Source organism: Bufo bufo, chromosome 1, assembly GCF_905171765.1.
Source record: "Bufo bufo chromosome 1, aBufBuf1.1, whole genome shotgun sequence".
Taxonomy (NCBI): domain Eukaryota; kingdom Metazoa; phylum Chordata; class Amphibia; order Anura; family Bufonidae; genus Bufo; species Bufo bufo.
The window spans coordinates 32,927,277-32,947,383 of record NC_053389.1 but is presented as its reverse complement, the minus strand read 5'-3'; the positions used below and the strand labels follow the sequence as shown (position 1 = coordinate 32,947,383).

At 41.5% G+C, this 20,107-nt stretch overlaps 2 protein-coding genes across 2 annotated transcripts in view; both read left to right on the top strand.

Moving 5' to 3' along the window:
* The window catches only part of LOC120992759 (zonadhesin-like), a 135,079-nt gene that overhangs the window by 43,734 nt on the left and 71,238 nt on the right, over positions 1-20,107 (top strand). The gene's annotated exons all lie outside the window — the stretch shown is intronic.
* Positions 8,981-18,388, top strand: LOC120992785 (serine protease inhibitor swm-1-like). The gene is made up of 4 exons (XM_040421690.1): positions 8,981-9,071; positions 9,156-9,231; positions 15,069-15,104; positions 17,660-18,388. Exons 2-4 carry the CDS (start codon positions 9,192-9,194, stop codon positions 18,028-18,030), a joined length of 447 nt encoding a protein of 148 aa, XP_040277624.1. The 5' UTR covers positions 8,981-9,071; positions 9,156-9,191; the 3' UTR covers positions 18,031-18,388.

The following is a 20,107-nucleotide window of genomic DNA, read 5'->3' as shown; positions in this document are numbered from 1 at the left end:
AGTAGTTTTCCCGGATTCTGAAGCAGAGACGGCTGTGTTACAGACCGGCGATCACTGGAGAAAGCTCTGATCACATGAAGCTCCAACAAGCTACGTGAGCACACAGTCAGCTGATAGCTGGCTCATTGTGAACATTCCAAGCCCGCATAAGGACAAGAGGACACCGGCCGGATTGAGGTAACATTAACACAGTTGCATCAACAGGTGGGACGCCACCTTGGTACGATACCGCACTGTGCCTATTTGTCCTCTTTATCTTTTTCAAGGACTTGTGATATTTACCTATGCGCTGCTGAAAGTCAGCAGTAACATTATACGGAACTACGATCATTCAAGAGTCCGATCCGTTCATTTAAGAGTGTTATCCAGACATGCGATTATACAAGAGGGCTATCCATTAAATATTAAATACATGGATTGCGGTTTCCTATATTTTGGATCTTGATCATCAATTGACTGTGGTCTTATACATTCTACCTATTGCTGCTATTAACCAGCTATATGAATTGCGGTTATTTACACCTTTGCACCTTGCTGCTATTTATGTGGTATTTATATGTGATTTTTTTATGCTGCTGTTATATATTGATTATATTTGATGTATTATTGCCATTTTAGGGAGTATTATCTCCATTAAATTAGTTCTCATTTAACTACATATTTGAATGCCTGGTCTTATTGTTTTGTTATTGACTTATCTGCCCAAGCCTGCAATCTATCCAGATCCCTCTGTAGTAGTATACTGTCCTCTGTAGTATATATACAGTATACTGTCCTCTGTAGTATATATACAGTATACTGTGCTCTGTAGTATATATACAGTATACTGTCCTCTGTAGTATATATACAGTATACTGTCCTCTGTAGTATATATACAGTATACTGTCCTCTTCAGTGTAAATTACTTTACGCAGTTTAGTGTCATCTGCAAAAATTGATATTTTACTATGCAAGCCTTCTACAAGATCATTAATAAATATATTGAAGAGAATAGGGCCCCTGAGGTACTCCACTAGTGACAGTGACCCAATCTGAGTGTGTACCGTTAATAACCACCCTCTGTTTTCTATCACTCAGCCAGTTACTTACCCACATACAGACGTTTTCTCCCAGTCCGAGCATTCTCATTTTTTATACTAACCTTTTATGTGGTACAGTGTCAAATGCTTTGGAGAAGTCCAGATATACGACATCCATTGATTCGCCGCTGTCAAGTCTAGAACTTATCTCCTCATAGAAACTGATTAAATTAGTTGGACATGACCGATCCCTCACGAAGCCATGCTGATATGGCGTTATTTGCTTATTTTCATTGAGGTACTCCAAGATAGCATCTCTCAGAAAACCTTAAAACAGTTTAGCCACGATGGATGTTAAACTTACCGGCCTATAGTTTCCAGGCTCTGTTTTTGGCCCCTTTTTGAATATTGACACCACATTTGCCATGCGCCAATCCTGTGGGACATTCCCTGTCAGTATAGAGTCCGCAAATATCAGAAATAAGGGTCTGGCTATGACATTACTTAATTCCCTTAGGATACGGGGGTGTATGCCATCCGGTCCTGGCGATTTGTCTATTTTAATCTTTTTAAGACGCCGCTGTACTTCTTCCTGGGTCAGATAGGACACTTTTTATGGGGAATTAACTTTTACATTCTGCATGTCATCTGACAGTTTATTTTCCTCAGTGAATACATTGGAGAAAAAAATATTTAACAGCTTTGCTTTCTCCTCATCGCTCTCTGCGACTCCCTTTTCATCACTCTGTAAGGGGTAGACACCTTCAGATTTACACTTTTTACCATTTATATAATTGAAGAACATTTTAGGGTTAGTTTAGTTTTCTCTCGGTCTCTAGTTTGGCCGCTTTTATTTGTTTTTTACATGTTCTATTTTTTTACTTCTAGTTTTTCAGTGCTTCCTCGCCACCCTCCTGTTTTAGTGATTTAAATGCTTTCTTTTTGTCATTTATTGCTTTCCCCTCCCCCTCTCCGGTTTTGACGATCCTTTCTAAACAGACTGTAACCCTGTACATTAACTGCCCAGTCATAGCTATCATCCAGCCATGTCTCAGTTATTCCCACTATGTTATAGTCCTCCTCACACATCACTAATTCCAGCTCCCCAGTTTTATTAGTCAGGCTTCTGGCATTAGTATACATACATTTGAGAGGTTTATGTATATTTTTTTACCCTACACCTTTCCTTCTGAACTGTTCTAGTCCCTCCTTCCATTCCTCCCCCAGTCCCACTACCTTGCCCCCGGTCTCTATCTGCACTATCTTCCCCTTCTATAATGTAATTTCCCTCCCCCCCAGTCCCTAGTTTAAACACTCCTCCAACCTTCTAGCCATCTTCTCCCCAACACAGCTGCCCCTTCCCCATTGAGGTGCAGCCCATCCCTACGATAGAGCCTGTAGCTGACAGAGAAGTTGGCCCAGTTCTCCAGGAACCCAAACCCCTCCATCCTACACCAGTTCTTCAGCCACTTGTTAACCTCCCTAATCTCCCGCTGCCTTTCTTATGTGGCCCGTGGTCATATTTATTAAATAAGTGTATTTTATTGAAACCATCATGAAAATATCAATCTTAATCTATAGATATATGGTTACGGTCATGAATTTTTGAAAATGGGATGTCGCTCATATACAATCTTTATGTACAAATACTACCCCCTGTGTAATAATAATAATAATAATACAGTTTATTTATATAGTGGCACCATATTCCACAGCGCTTTACAAATTCATAGGGTTCATGTATGAAACAAAACTAACTGGCTAATATGCAACTGAAACACTAGGAGTCAGGGCCCTGTTTGCAAGAGCTTACAATCTATTAGGAATTGGGGGTGACACATAAGGTAGTTGATTGTGATAAGTAGGATTTGAGCCATTATTGAACTGACAGGAGAGGTGCCGGCCAATCTGCTTTAAGTTTGGGACTACTAGAGGATCGAGTTTAGGCCAGAGGAGTTGGTTGGGGAAAGGTTTAGTCTGGGAAAAGTCATTTTAGGTAGCTTGATAAGCCTGCCTGAAAAGATGTGTTTTTAAGGCACGTTTTTAAGGTGGAGAAGTTGTGAATTGACCTAGTATTCCAGGGCAGAGTATTCCAGAGAGTAGGTGCAGCTCGAGAAAAGTCTTGAAGATGGGAGTAAGGCTACTTTCACACCTGCGTTCGGGTGTGCGCTCGTGAGCTCCGTTTGAAGGGGCTCACAAGCGGCCCCGAACGCATCCGTCCAGCCCTAATGCATTCTGAGTGGACGCGGATCCGCTCAGAATACATCAGTCTGGCAGCGTTCAGCCTCCGCTCCGCTCACCAAGCGGACACCCGAACACTGCTTGCATCGTTCGGGTGTCCGCCTGGCCGTGCGGAGGCAAGCGGATCCGTCCATACTTACAATGTAAGTCACTGGGGACGGATCCGTTTGAAGATGACACAATATGGCTCAATCTTCAAACGGATCCGCCCCCATTGACTTTCAATGTAAAGTCTGGACGGATCCGTTCAGGCTACTTTCAGAATTTTTTTCAAACTATAATGCAGACGGATCCGTTCTGAACGGATACAAACGTCTGCATTATAGGAGCGGATCCGTCTGTGCAGACATCAGACGGACCCGCTCTGAACGCAAGTGTGAAAGTAGCCTAAGAGGTACGAATTATGTAGGTTATTAATTTTAGGTCGCTAACAGAACGGAGAGCATGAGTTGGGTGGTAGATGGACATGAGGTAAGAGATGTATGGAGGTGAGGCGTTGTGCAAAGCTTTGTGTGTGAGAGTGAGAAGTTTAAATTGTATTCTGTGGTGGATGGGCAACCAGTGAAGTGACTGGCACAGACTAGTAGCATCAGTGTAGTGGTTGGATGGATAGATAAGCCTGGCTGCAGTATTTAAGACAGACTGAAGGGTGGAGAGATTAGAAAGAGGGAGACTGATTAGTAATGCTTTGCAGTAGTCAAGACGAGATTGAATCAAGGCAACAACAAGAGTTTTTGCCGTTTCCACCGTAAGAAATGGGCTGATTCTGGTGATATTCTTGAGGTGCAGACGACCAGAGCGTGTAAGTGATTGAATATGGGGAACAAAGAAAAGATCAGAGTCAAATGTGGCCCCAAAATTATATCACATGATTCTCCTTTAAATATCCGATCACATGATTATATCAAAGATGCAACTCGGCACATGCGCTGTTGGCCTCCCTCTGGATGCGCTCCGTTCACGTCACTGTATGCGCCATTCGTGCACAATGTGGATGTGGGGATGCGCTGAAAGACAGTGTCCGCCATCATAGCGGAGTCGCGCCACCGCTGATACTCTTCATGTGATGCTAGTTAGGAATTTAGTTGTTACCCGCCTTTCCCTCCCATATATACCCCTCATTTTATTTACCTAATCACCTCCTGACAAAGCCTGGTGAGGTGAAACACGCGTTCAGGTGTCATTACTAGTGTTGAGCGGGAGGTGCCATATTCGATTTCGCGATATTTCGCGAATATTCAAATGAATATTCGTATTATTTTCGTCGAAATTGAATATTCGTAATTATTATATTTTTCCCGAAAAAAGAATGCGATTAAATTATTCGCGCGAATATAAGGCAACGTTCCTATGACTATGGCTAGGCTAATATGTGTATTTTACGAAATTTCTTAATATTGCTCTAAATTCGTCTTTTAGAATATTCGTAATATTCTAAAAGACGGAGTTAGAGCAATGTTACGAAATTTCTAAAAGACGAAGTTAGAGCAATATTAAGAATATTCGTAAAATACACATACACTGCGTGCAGAATTATTAGGCAAATGAGTATTTTGACCACATCATCCTCTTTATGCATGTTGTCTTACTCCAAGCTGTATAGGCTCGAAAGCCTACTACCAATTAAGCATATTAGGTGATGTGCATCTCTGTAATGAGAAGGGGTGTGGTCTAATGACATCAACACCCTATATTAGGTGTGCATAATTATTAGGCAACTTCCTTTCCTTTGGCAAAATGGGTCAAAAGAAGGACTTGACAGGCTCAGAAAAGTCAAAAATAGTGAGATATCTTGCAGAGGGATGCAGCACTCTTAAAATTGCAAAGCTTCTGAAGCGTGATCATCGAACAATCAAGCGTTTCATTCAAAATAGTCAACAGGGTCGCAAGAAGCGTGTGGAAAAACCAAGGCGCAAAATAACTGCCCATGAACTGAGAAAAGTCAAGCGTGCAGCTGCCAAGATGCCACTTGCCACCAGTTTGGCCATATTTCAGAGCTGCAACATCACTGGAGTGCCCAAAAGCACAAGGTGTGCAATACTCAGAGACATGGCCAAGGTAAGAAAGGCTGAAAGACGACCACCACTGAACAAGACACACAAGCTGAAACGTCAAGACTGGGCCAAGAAATATCTCAAGACTGAATTTTCTAAGGTTTTATGGACTGATGAAATGAGAGTGAGTCTTGATGGGCCAGATGGATGGGCCCGTGGCTGGATTGGTAAAGGGCAGAGAGCTCCAGTCCGACTCAGACGCCAGCAAGGTGGAGGTGGAGTACTGGTTTGGGCTGGTATCATCAAAGATGAGCTTGTGGGGCCTTTTCGGGTTGAGAATGGAGTCAAGCTCAACTCCCAGTCCTACTGCCAGTTTCTGGAAGACACCTTCTTCAAGCAGTGGTACAGGAAGAAGTCTGCATCCTTCAAGAAAAACATGATTTTCATGCAGGACAATGCTCCATCACACGCGTCCAAGTACTCCACAGCGTGGCTGGCAAGAAAGGGTATAAAAGAAGAAAATCTAATGACATGGCCTCCTTGTTCACCTGATCTGAACCCCATTGAGAACCTGTGGTCCATCATCAAATGTGAGACTTACAAGGAGGGAAAACAGTACACCTCTCTGAACAGTGTCTGGGAGGCTGTGGTTGCTGCTGCACGCAATGTTGATGGTGAACAGATCAAAACACTGACAGAATCCATGGATGGCAGGCTTTTGAGTGTCCTTGCAAAGAAAGGTGGCTATATTGGTCACTGATTTGTTTTTGTTTTGTTTTTGAATGTCAGAAATGTATATTTGTGAATGTTGAGATGTTATATTGGTTTCACTGGTAAAAATAAATAATTGAAATGGGTATATATTTGTTTTTTGTTAAGTTGCCTAATAATTATGCACAGTAATAGTCACCTGCACACACAGATATCCCCCTAAAATAGCTAAAACTAAACACAAACTAAAAACTACTTCCAAAAATATTCAGCTTTGATATTAATGAGTTTTTTGGGTTCATTGAGAACATGGTTGTTGTTCAATAATAAAATAATCCTCAAAAATACAACTTGCATAATAATTCTGCACTCCCTGTATAGACTGCAATTTTGCTAATATAGTGCTATATTCTTTTTTTTTAATAGTGTACATATTTCCCAAAACTAAAGTGCAGAAGAGGCAAAAAAAAATTAGGCAAAAAAAAAATAATTATAGCACTATATTAGCTGAATTACAATCTATGTGTATTTTACGAAATTTCTTAATATTGCTCTAACTTCGTCTTTTAGAATATTCGTAATATTGCTCTAGATCCGTCTTTTAGAATATTACGAATATATAAGTTAGAGCAATATTAAGAAATTTCGTAAAATACGAAGTTAGAGCAATAATATTCCACTTTGGCATACTTCTCCCCGACAAGCGTCCCCGTCACCATGGGAACGCATGTGGGTTAGAATATACCATCGGATCTGAGGTTTTGCGATCTCAGGGAAAACTCAAATCCGATGGTATTTTCTAACCCACAGGCGTTCCCATGGTGACGGGGACGCTTGTCGGGGTGTTTGTTGTATGCTGAAGTTGATGAAATAACGATTTTGTCATGCGCTCGGGCACACATATTAACCATTATGATTTTTCTGTTTTAATATTCGCGAACTCGATTAGAATAGGACGGATATTCGAAAATTTAATATACAGCAATATATTCTTTATTTCGAATATCCGGTCCATCTGAAAACGTGATTCCTTCCAGCTTCAATTCAGTTGCTTGTGGGCCAATGGCTCATTGACCCACAAGCAAGAAGCAGGGAGGAATCATATATTTTCAGATGAAAAAAAAAATTAAAAAAATATACGAATATTCGATTTCGCGAATATATGGAACTATATTCTAAATATTCGCGAAATCTCGAAATTGCGATATTCGAGAAAAAAATTCGAAATTCGAATATTCGAGCTCAACACTAGTCATTACGAGGGGCGACATTCCAGTCTCTGTACATTATGAGTTTGGGTATGTTTTAGACTTCTTAGGTCATGTCTATACCTAGGGATGGATATATAAAGATATGAATTGCATATAGGCTGCGGATTAGGACTGATAAACATGTGAGCCAATTAATATTATATCTAGTTTAATACACCTGATATATATATCTAGGTGCTATTACTTATTTAATTGGGCGTATTTTCGCTCTTTCAAGGCACACCTGCTTATTATCTATGTATAATCTTGGCAGCCGTTCATATTGTTGGTCTGTTGCACTGCCCATTAATATCATAGTAGTAAGCCTTTATTGAGAGATATTCCCTCATAGGACAGTGTATTCTTAGAGCCACATTGATGTTACAATAATGATTCTGATGGACATTGTCTGGTAATGTGCCCCATGTATTTTTCTGTATCAAATTGCCATTGTGTTGTCCTTCTTTCCAATGTCTGATCAATATTATGAATTTTGACTAATAAAGATCTCTATATATTTTATGATTAGTCCCATTGATCCGTTTTTGTGGTGCAATCGGTGGTCTTTGATCTATGGGTGTTATTTGAGGATTATGAGGTTGTTGTAGATGTTTATATTTCCCAAATTCACACAAACTCTCCCTGCCATGACCTCGGCCTGTTTTTGACTACAAGTTTTGTCTGATCCTTTGGTGCCCCGCTTCTGTGTCTCTGACCTCCATGAGTAAGCTGTCAACCACACCGGGACAACTCCGGGGTAAGAGCCTGATGTGTCCCCTACAGCAAAGTCCAGATCTGTATATAGGGGTTCAATTGTGAACACCAGAGGACTGCAGGGATAGTGCCCTTAGGTTTAGCACAAACCCTTTGGTTGATGCAGTGATTCCACACAGTGTACAGAATAACTACCATATTTATGAAGCACATGTGCCACTGTTTCTAACACAGAACTCCAATAAAGTGAGCTACATGGAGGACAATTTTTTTATTGCAAGATTTTTTAGAAATTACATTGGGGGGCGTACTTATATTACTAAGGGACCCTATGAGATCTGTACACCCCTGCTGAACACCACTTACTAATCATGATAATTTCATTAATTTTCTAAATCACATTCTGCTGGCCTGGATATAAAGTCAGGACCCAGAACAGCAATGCCGTGGACCACAATGATGCATACATTACAACACTGTCACTGGAGAAGGCATGTAAAAACTGGAAGAGTATAACCCCTAAGAGGGTTGTCTGGCTTGGACAAGCCCTTTTTCTTAGCAAGGTCTCCTAACTGACACCCGGATATTCTGCAGCTAGAACCCCCTGTGTTTAATAGTAATTTGAGGTAAGCAATTATTTAATTTTTCTCCAAACACCACCCCCACAGGACAAATGAAGCATTACATGGCTGTGTTTGAAGTCAAAGGTCTGTTCGATACAATGCACAATGACGTGTCTGGTCCTCCAAGGACCTTCAGGCATGACATGTCTGGTCCTCCAAAGACCATGTCGCTGTTCTTTGTGTTGTCTAATAGATGAGGGTCTTCAGCGTAAACGCTATTTACTCAAAATACAATAAAGGATATTTGATAATTTTTCTAAACCAGACATCCCTGTAATCTTCAGAGGCAGCAGCATTGCACATTGATGAGATGTCACTCCCTGACATTTATTAAGGATAGTGATTATCATACAGGTTGTAAAACTCAGCAAAATGTTAAGCAATATGCAGATATAACAAAAATGAAATTACATAAGTGAATATATGTGCATCCGCCCAACCTGGCTCTTATAAATGTGGCTGCAGAAGGTCGGTCCAGTCCAACAGTCATCACAGGAGCTTTTCCCAGAGCCCGAACAGGTAACGTAGAAGACTCGTGTCCTTTACTTACTTTACCATTGATCTGCATAATTTTAATGTCTTGTCTGTGTCTTCTGTTATCAGTGACTTGTGGTATCTTCAGCTTTTATCAGAAGAGACATGGGCTTCTTCAAATTATCTGCTGTCTTCTTGCTCGCACGTATGTATTTCAAACTCTCATGCATGTGATTTTATTTCATTGTTTAGATTCTGTAGAAGGCAAATAATGGGAATGGTCTGCTTGCAAATGCTGTAGTCATCTATTTATATTTTTCACAATATTCCATAAGGGAAGCCAAATTGAAGACACAATGAAGGATGTGTGTGCTTTATGGCTACTGTAAAGAATGAGAGTTCATAGAGATTAAAGCGTCCATGAACATTCTCAAGAAATATTAAAGGTGTAATACAGTAATTTCCTCAGACACCAGAAAATTGCAGAGGAGTTGCATTATCTGTATATACATTGTGTAGTGCTACTATGAAGCATTATCCTGGCTTCCAGCAGTACAACTGAGCTGTTATTAGATCCCTTACCCTGTAAAGACTATCAGTTGAGACAAGATTAATTCAACAGAATCAGAATTTGACTAGAGATGAGTGAATCAATTTCTTAGAATCTAAATTCGACCCAAATTTTTGGAAAATTCAGATTCTGATTTGCTTATTCATTTTCCCAAAAACCCAAAGATTGCCTGGCCTATGAGAGTTCTCACACCTACTAGGCCCCCCCGTCCTCCCAGACCAAGACCTCTCACCTAGCTAGGCTAGTTCTCTCTGCTCTGCACTGATGAAGGGCAACTAACCTGAAACAGTTGTGTCCAGATGAGATCCAAGTTTTGCTTCAAGGCCTGTTTAAAAGATGAAATCCTGAGTTTTCCTTTTGGAAGGAAGCTAATTATCATTTTCCCAGAAACGCAGATACGCAATGCCTAGCCTGTACAACGCCTCGTACCAGCTAGGTACTCTCCATAAGTAGAATCTCTCTCTCTATCTCATTTCCAAGCCATTAAAAGTACTTTCGATTCTGGATGAGTTGGAATGAAACTAATTTTAAGAAATTTGCTCATCCTTAAATTCGAACTGAAATCCAGAAAGAATTTTAATTCTATAAGTGATTCAATATGAACTACAAATTTTGCTGGGAGATTTGAGCACAAATTGAATTAGATGGTTGATTCAGTCAAGTCAGACCTAAAATAAATTGACAGAAATTTTCTCATCTATAACGTTTATTGTAATAGGATCGTTGTGCTAACCCTGTCCTCTGTTGATATTAAGATGAGTGTCCTGGCTCTGACCTTTAATGATGAGATTTCTCAGGTGTCCAGCCCTCTAATGATAATGGGATGGCCATGCTAACCTCACCCTGATAATGATAACCCATGATTGTGCCAACTCCACTCTATAGTTATAGGATGATGACTGTGCTAACCCTACTTTCCAATAAAAATTAGATAACTGTACTGGCCCACAGGCTTAATCAGGGGTATACATAAAAATCATTGGGCCCCATAGTAAGAATCTGAATTAGGCCTACATGTCCAGATGCGCCAGATCCAGCAATACTGTAATTTTGGTTGTTGTGTTCCTATGACAGAGCAGATCAGCAAGCGTCACTAGCTCCAGGTTCGGACTGGCCCACCAGAGTATCAGAGGTTGGTCCAAGCTCTGGTGTGTCTAAGCTCTGAAAATAATGGACCCCTAATAAAACAGGACCTTTAAAGTGGTTGTCCAGTTTATTCATATTGGTGACCTATCCTCAGTATAGGTCATTAATATCAGATCGGCAGGGAGCCAACTGCAGGCACTCCCGCTAATCAGCTTGTTGAAGAGACGGCAGCAAACAGTACCAGCGCAGCCTTCCCTTCATTGTTTACCTGCTCACCATTGCAACCGCAACGGGGATCAGTGTAATTACACCTAAGCCATCCCATTCACTTCAATGGGACGGCTCCTTCCTATACACTTGAATAGGAACAAGCCGACCCATAGAAGTGAATGGGAAGGCTTACTTCTAATTACACTGATCACCACAGCGGGTGTAATGACGAGGAGGTAAACAATGAAGGGAAGACTATGCTGGCACGGTGCGAAGCCTTCTTTTTAGACTCCATTCAGACATCCGCACTTTGGTTCCGGATCTGTTCCATTCATTTTCAATGGGGACGGAAAAGATGCGACAGCACACAGTGTGCTGTCCGCATCCGCATTTCCGGTCAGCGGCCCCGAACTTCCGGTCAGCGGCTCCGCCAAAAAAATAGAACATGTCCTATTCTTGACGCAGCTGCGGTCAAGAATAGTAATTTCTACTGGGGTGCCGGCCTGGTGTTTTGTGGATCCGCAAAACACTGAGGACGTGTGAATGGACCCTTAACAAGCTGATCAGCGGGGGTGCGGGCAGTTGGCTCCCCGACAATATGATTTTGATGACCTACGGTATCCTGAGGATAGGTCACCAATATGAATAAACCGGAAAACCTCTTTAAGATTCTATATACACAGAGGGTGAGCCCTCAGAATCATTTCCTCTGGTGGGCTTCCTTGCTGTCTTACATTTAGATAATTTTCTATGCCTAAACCAGGCGTAGAAAATGATGAATGAGATGGTCCTGTCGGCCCCTCCCCTCTCATTCATGCCAGGTTTAAAAAAGGGGACATGGCATGGCGGGGAAGGGTACAGGCTGGTAGGCTCGTCTCATTCATCATTTTCTATATCTGGTTTAGGCGTAGAAAATGGTATAAATGTAAGACAGCAAGGAAGACCACCAGAGGAAATGATTCTGAGGGCTCACCCTCTGTGTATATAGGACCTCAAAGGGGGAAGAAGTTGCCAGTCTATAAAACAAAGCTGAAAAGCCACAAGCTATTGTATGTGCTCCAACGACCGGTGCAAGAAAATTTCAGAACACTTTAAATAAATGGTCACCTAAAAAAAAAACATAATGTTTATAATAAAAAAACAAATTTAAATAATATTTCATTTTTGGATGACACTTGCCTTTAAGAGATATGTTTTACTTTATTTTTTTGTATTTGTTTTTGTAATCAAGTGTGTCATATAGTGTGGGTGCCTAGGGGGGTTTACTGTATATGTTCCTGGCAAAGAAATGGCCACAAATCCGCTCTTTATGAAGGTTTATGTGAGACATAGAACCAACTGAGTAAGCTCCATCGCCATTGATCGCTGTGCTTTTTATTTTGGGGTTACCTATGTTGTGGAAATTTTATTATGCGGACGTTTTATCTTAGGATGTGTGTGTTTTTATAGATTGTCATCTGTCTCCCTGTGTCGGATTTATCCAAAGAACGCTCTAGCAGAGGGTACTTGGGTTGAATCGGGACCAGTGGTAAAACCGTCAGTATGAAAACCTTCTCATGGGCTTGGAGACTTGTTCTCAGTGTGTAGGGGGATGTTTGCCGGTTTGTGAGCACTAAGTGCAATGCACTGGGCTTCTTCCCTTCAAATGTCTATACACATTAGAGAAGTGAAGTCTGCATAACGAGAGATACATATTATACCTCTGCTGCGTCTTCGCTATCCCTTTCTGGATACATATCTGCTTTTAAGACATGCATATCTGACTTGTCAGTATACTCGTACCGTATACTGACAATAGCCGTAGCAATGTCTCGCATATAATCTCAAACCTATAAGAACCAGTAGAATGATCTTCATTAGATACTGGTCACTTTTGAGCAGTATTGAATGGGATCCATGCTGACAGTGATGGGGGATGGGCGGCCGCCTGGCTGGTTAGACAATGAACATGACTCATCCTTCCTTATACAGGGATGGGGTGTGTGCATTGTCTGTCCAGCCACATTGAAGTCCTTCCCTGTCCTTTGACATGTCATCACTTCCTGTATCCTTGTCCTGGGCCAGCCCCCTTTACACCTTTTGTGAGTAAATAAAAGAAACAGACTGGGCAGGGAGGAGAGGAGTGCTCAGAAGAATTCAAGCAAGATGGTAACACCTGTGTCTGCCTCTGACTGCGGCTGAAGGAAAGGGAGTTTACATTTCCTTACACAAAGATATTGGAGAGCAGATTACAACTATTAATACAAACCAGATTCCAAAAAAGTTGGGACACTATACAAATCGTGAATAAAAACTGAATGCAATGATGTGGAGGTGCCAACTTCTAATATTTTATTCAGAATAGAACATAAATCACGGAACAAAAGTTTAAACTGAGAAAATGTACCATTTTAAGGGAAAAATATGTTGAATCAGAATTTCATGGTGTCAACAAATCCCCAAAAAGTTGGGACAAGGCCATTTTCACCACTGTGTGGCATCTCCCCTTCTTCTTACAACACTCAGACGTCTGGGGACCGAGGAGACCAGTTTCTCAAGTTTAGAAATAGGAATGCTCTCCCATTCTTGTCTAATACAGGCCTCTAACTGTTCTATCGTCTTGGGCCTTCTTTGTTGCACCTTCCTCTTTATGATGCGCCAAATGTTCTCTATAGGTGAAAGATCTGGACTGCAGACTGGCCATTTCAGTACCCGGATCCTTCTCCTACGCAGCCATGATGTTGTGATGCAGAATGTGGTCTGGCATTATCTTGTTGAAAAATGCAGGGTCTTCCCTGAAAGAGTTGACGTCTGGATGGGAGCATATGTTGTTCTAGAACCTGAATATATTTTTCTGCATTGATGGTGCCTTTCCAGACATGCAAGCTGCCCATGCCACACGCACTCATGCAACCCCATACCATCAGAGATGCAGGCTTCTGAACTGAGCGTTGATAACAACTTGGGTTGTCCTTGTCCTCTTTGGTCCGGATGACATGGCGTCCCAGATTTCCAAAAATAACTTTGAATCGTGACTCGTCTGACCACAGAACAGTCTTCCATTTTGCCACACTCCATTTTAAATGATCCCTGGCCCAGTGAAAACGCCTGAGCTTGTGGATCTTGCTTAGAAATGGCTTCTTCTTTGCACTGTAGAGTTTTAGCTGGCAACGGCGGATGGCACGGTGGATTGTGTTCACTGACAATGGTTTCTGGAAGTATTCCTGAGCCCATTCTGTGATTTCCTTTACAGTAGCATTCCTGTTTGTGGTGCAGTGTCGTTTAAGGGCCCGGAGATCACGGGCATCCAGTATGGTTTTACGGCCTTGACCCTTACGCACAGAGATTGTTCCAGATTCTCTGAATCTTCGGATGATGTTATGCACAGTTGATGATGATAGATGCAAAGTCTTTGCAATTTTTCGCTGGGTAACACCTTTCTGATATTGCTCCACTATCTTTCTGCGCAACATTGTGGGAATTGGTGATCCTCTACCCATCTTGGCTTCTGAGAGACACTGTCACTTTGAGAAGCTCTTTTTATACCCAATCATGTTGCCAATTGACCTAATTAGTGTTGATTGGTCTTCCAGCTCTTCGTTATGCTCAAATTTACTTTTTCCAGCCTCTTATTGCTACTTGTCCCAACTTTTTGGGGATTTGTTGACACCGTGAAAATTGGAATCAACGTATTTTTCCTTTAAAATGATACATTTACTCGGATTAAACGTTTGATCTGTCATCTACGTTCGATTACAAATAAAATATTGACATTTGCCATCTCCACATCATTGCATTCAGTTTTTATTCACAATTTGTTTAGTGTCCCAACTTTTTTGGAATCCGGTTTGTATTTCTACAACACCTACCTTCTGATAAACATGTTTGTGGGCAGGTGATAGAACTTGCTTTAATCTTAAGGGAACCTATCACATCAAGCATACAGTCCAGTCTGCCAGCAGTATGGTATCCAGCAGGAGGAGCTGAGCAGATTAACATATATGTCATTATTGTTTGAAATTTCTGCCCTTTGACTGGTTCCCTTTACAGTGTCTCAGTCCGTCAGTACCAGAGCCCAGAACCCTTTCCCATTTGGTTCTAGCTAATGTAGCAAATAGAAAAAAATCTATAGAACCATTGCAAATTTTGTTTTAGAAAAGACAAATTGTAACATTTTTATTATTTTGTTTCCATAGTCTTGCTGTGGGAGGTGCACAGTAACAGCATGCCAAGTAAGTAGAACAGGACATATATCGTTAAGTATGTGAATTTAAAAGAAAAATTTAGGAAAGTAATAAGAATAATATGCTGACAGGTCCATGCCTCATAAATTTTTCACAAATGCAATGTTTTGGACACGAGGGGAAAAAAAATTATCTGCTGGGGTATGACAATGCCGACGGCCTTGCTGAATAACCTCTCTGACAGTACTCTCGAGACTGAACAAGACATAATTTTATCTCCTTTTTACAGATTTTATTAAGCCCTTTGTAATCTTCTGTCCCCTCAGATTTGTATTTTTTTTAAAGCCCTTTTTTTCTTGAATGCCATAGGAAAAAAAAAATTACGTTACACCTCACTGGGCAGAATGGATGGGCCAAATGGTTCTTATCTGCCGTCACATTCTATGTTTCACATCCCATAAAACATAAAATCAATCGATAAAAAAGGTCGGATTGGTAAGTTCCATTCTATCTACAGATCTCTCTGCCCTATACGCTGCCACCTGCTGGTGAACCGGGCATATAACATGCAATACAACAAATAACAGTTACATAGCAATAATAGAAATGCACAGTGCAAAGGACCTGGAATAAATGCACAGATGACATTGTGGTTAGCCCATTAGAGACAGTAGCCGGGTGTAGGAATGGCAATACCACTCTGGGGTATTACACTTGGTATCGTTCTTAGCCCCATCAAACTAAGAAAAAAAGTTTGGCTCCTGCACAAAAAAGAGCACTTTCCAAACTATATGTGACCAGCACAAACCCTGAAATGCACACAATAAACTAACTCACCCTGTCCTGTCCCTACAGCTAAAACCTATCCAGTAATTAAATCTACATAACTAAATCTATCTTCCCGGTCCCTAACATTGTCACTCTTATGGCCCATTTACAGTCACCAACTTAGAGAGCAATTATCGAGAAGGAACATTTCCCGTCCAATAACTGCTCGTCAGAAGAGGTGAGAGCTACACTTAACATGCAGCAATCTCCTCCACTGTATGAGGAGAGGTGATCACTGCTGCCATCGCTCAACCCCATAAAATTCATTGTTTGTGGGCAGCAGATCTAGGGTTACACAGCACTGACCAGGATGACTTAAATACTGATTTCATGCAATGGACACGTTTTGGTTCTTTCATGGGGTGATCGGCACCACCTTTACAATGGTTGATTATCGGGAATGAGCAAGTTCACTTCCTATAATCTGCTTGATAATGGTCCCCGCATAATTAAGACCCCTAACTGTCTATCTTGTGTGTCTACTGTAAGTGCTGTGTCTATGACAGACATGACATCAGAAGCTGAGACCAGAGTGGTGTCTCTCCTTGGGACCTTACATAGAGCAGTCAATATCCTCCCTCCTGATTGGCTGTAAGGCATTATTGTCAAGCCTGCAGGTGGTCCTGCCCAGGGTCATGTGATCCTCAGTCTTCATCTTCCCTGCCGTTTTCCCCTCACAAATGTACTGAATTTAAAGGGCTTCTGTCACCCCACTAAAGTCTTTTTTTTTTTTTGGGCTAGTTAAATTACTTATATTGCGATATATGAAAATATAATTGTGTTACTTACTTTGATTCAGCAGTTTCTTCTAAAAACGAAGTTTTATAATATGTAAATTAGGTCTCTACCAGCAAGTAGGGCGTCTACTTGCTGGTAGCAGCTGCAGAAAACCGCCCCCTCGTCGTGTTGATTGACAGGGCCAGCCGTGATCTCCTCCTCCGGCCGGCCCTGTCGGCATTTCAAAAATCGCGCGCCTGTGTTCATTCGGCGCAGGCGCTCTGAGATGAGGAGGCTCGTCTCCTCAGAACTCCCTCAGTGCGCCTGCGCCGATGACGTCTACTATTTCGGTGATGTCATCGGCGCAGGCGCACTGAGGGAGTTCTGAGGAGGCGAGCCTCCTCATCTCAGAGCGCCTGCGCCAAACGAACACAGGCGCGCGATTTTTGAAATGCCGACAGGGCAAGCCGGAGGAGGAGATCCCGGCTGGCCCTGTCAATCAACACGACGAGGGGGCGGTTTTCTGCAGCAGCTACCAGCAAGTAGCCGCCCTACTTGCTGGTAGAGACCTAATTTACATATTATAAAACTTCGTTTTTAGAAGAAACTGCTGAATCAAAGTAAGTAAGACCATTATATTTTAATATATCGCAGTATAAGTAATTTAACTTGCCCAAAAAAAAATAATGACTTTAGTGGGGTGACAGAAGCCCTTTAAAATGAGAAATTGCGGGCGCTGCTCCACGGGATTTGTTTCAAACTTCAACTTTGCTATTAGAATTTTACAAACTTCAAAATGAATTTGGTTCGATTACAAGTGATTCGCTCATCTGATTGGTTGTTGATATAATCATTATTTTTAGTATTCTTCTTAATTTCTACATAATGTTATTCTTTTATTATTTTTCTTATTCTTCTTATTCTAATATTAGAATTATTTTTCTCTTATAATTATTACCATTATTATTATTATTCCATTTTTCTTTTAAATTGTTTTGTCTATAAGCTCATGGTAAGATAAAACCAGTTAACTCCCAGTTCATTTCCCTCTCGTCCAGAACTGAATTGTCCTCCGAACAGCTCAGCTGGAGACGTTTCACCGTGTGCAAAGACCTGCGCCAACTTACATGAGCCTCCTGCAGAAGCTTGCATTATGATGGCAATACACACCTGTAAATGTCACGACGGATTCCTGGCTCAGATCGGGACTTCTGGGGAATCTGTTCAGTGCGTTAAACCAAAAGACTGCAATGTCCCCTGTGGTCCCAACCAGCACTATGACCCCTGCAACTACAAATGCCAACCAACATGTGAAGAACAAAAAGACCGAGTCTGTACCAAAGAGTGTGCTGGAGGATGTGTCTGTGATAAGGGATATGTTCAATCTGGAAAAAAGTGTATGAAGCCAACAGAATGTAAAAAAAATTAACTCAACCCCATCATTCTGCAGCCAGTATTAGGCTCTGAGAATCAATGGAATTATATATGTTTAAATGTGTATAGCAGATGAAGCAGAGCTGAACGTGCTATTATGCTATTTCTTCCATCCACTGTGATACTGTAAAAATACCTGTAGTTCTATGGAAAATCCACATCATAGTATCATCAGCAGTTAGCAGGTTGAGCTCTGCTAGATTCCTGAATGTTCATCCTCCATCGTATCGCTGCTTTGCTTCTGTAAACGCAATAACTGGATGTATTCGATCGCAGTCAGTGTGCGCATTAATGCCGCTATAGCTCATCTTTCCTGATACAATGTTACAATAAAAGTCACCTTTAAGGAATGAAGCCGGATGTTATTTCTAACCGATATTGAAAGAGAATTTCTCATTTCACAGTATTTCCATAAAGGAGAGATGTTGTTTAACCTCTTCTCGAATTCTGCTGTACATGTGCAGCAAATATCAGGTCTTTAACCACTGAATGGTTAAAGACCTGGAAGGTCCAGTCAGAGATCGCAGCCGGGCGCTAATCGGTGCTAAGCTGCGGTGCTGGCAGTGGCGGATCCAGAGCCTGGTCTCGGGAGGGGCACTTTCAGATTTTTTTCTGTCCGCCGCCTCAAAACAATGGTGCTTATAGAACAGACTACACAGTGTAGCGGTATACTGTATATTGTGTGGCACAGTGTAGCGGTATACTGTATATTGTGAGGCACAGTGTAGAGGTATACTGTATATTGTGGGGCACAGTGTAGAGGTATACTGTATATTGTGGGGCACAGTGTAGCGGTATACTGTATATTGTGGGGCACAGTGTAGCGGTATACTGTATATTGTGGGGCACAGTGTAGAGGTATACTGTATATTGTGGGGCACAGTGTAGCGGTATGCTGTATATTGTGAGGTACAGTGTAGAGGTATACTGTATATTGTGGGGCACAGTGTAGCGGTATGCTGTATATTGTGAGGCACAGTGTAGAGGTATACTGTATATTGTGTGGCACAGTGTAGAGGTATACTGTATATTGTGCGGCACAGTGTAGAGGTATACTGTATATTGTGTGGCACAGTGTAGAGGTATACTGTATATTGTGTGGCACAGTGTATAGGTATACTGTATATTGTGTGGCACAGTGTAGCAGTATACTGTATATTGTGTGGCACAGTGTATAGGTATACTGTATATTGTGGGGCACAGTGTAGCGGTATACTGTATATTGTGGGGCACAGTGTAGAGGTATACTGTATATTGTGTGGCACAGTGTAGAGGTATACTGTATATTGTGTGGCACAGTGTAGAGGTATACTGTATATTGTGTGGCACAGTGTAGAGGTATACTGTATATTGTGTGGCACAGTGTAGAGGTATACTGTATATTGTGTGGCACAGTGTAGAGGTATACTGTATATTGTGTGGCACAGTGTAGCGGTATACTGTATATTGTGAGGCACAGTGTAGAGGTATATTGTATATTGTGTGGCACAGTGCAGCGGTATACTGTATATTGTGTGGCACAGTGTAGAGGTATACTGTATATTGTGTGGCACAGTGTAGAGGTATACTGTATATTGTGTGGCACAGTGTAGAGGTATACTGTATATTGTGTGGCACAGTGTAGAGGTATACTGTATATTGTGTGGCACAGTGTAGAGGTATACTGTATATTGTGTGGCACAGTGTAGCGGTATACTGTATATTGTGGGGCACAGTGTAGCGGTATACTGTATATTGTGTGGCACAGTGTAGAGGTATACTGTATATTGTGTGGCATAGTGTAGCGGTATACTGTATATTGTTTGGCACAGTGTAGCGGTATACTGTATATTGTGTGGCACAGTGTAGAGATATACTGTACATTGTGTGGCACAGTGTAGAGTTATACTGTATATTGTGGGGCACAGTGTAGAGGTATACTGTATATTGTGTGGCACAGTGTAGAGGTATACTGTATATTGTGTGGCACAGTGTAGGCTATATGTGTATAACAAACATATTTCACATGAAAACTTACAATTACTTGGCTTGACCCTTGGGGATCTCGGACGCCACTTACACACTTTGGCCGG

What these genes read in the sequence shown, in the direction of transcription:
- LOC120992785 (XM_040421690.1), top strand. Translation starts at nt 9,192, where the DNA reads ATGGGCTTCTTCAAATTATCTGCTGTCTTCTTGCTCGCAC. An exon ending in TGCTGTCTTCTTGCTCGCAC is followed by an intron (nt 9,232 to 15,068) that starts GTATGTATTTCA and finishes TTGTTTCCATAG; the next exon opens with TCTTGCTGTGGGAGGTGCAC. An exon ending in GCACAGTAACAGCATGCCAA is followed by an intron (nt 15,105 to 17,659) that starts GTAAGTAGAACA and finishes CCTCTCGTCCAG; the next exon opens with AACTGAATTGTCCTCCGAAC.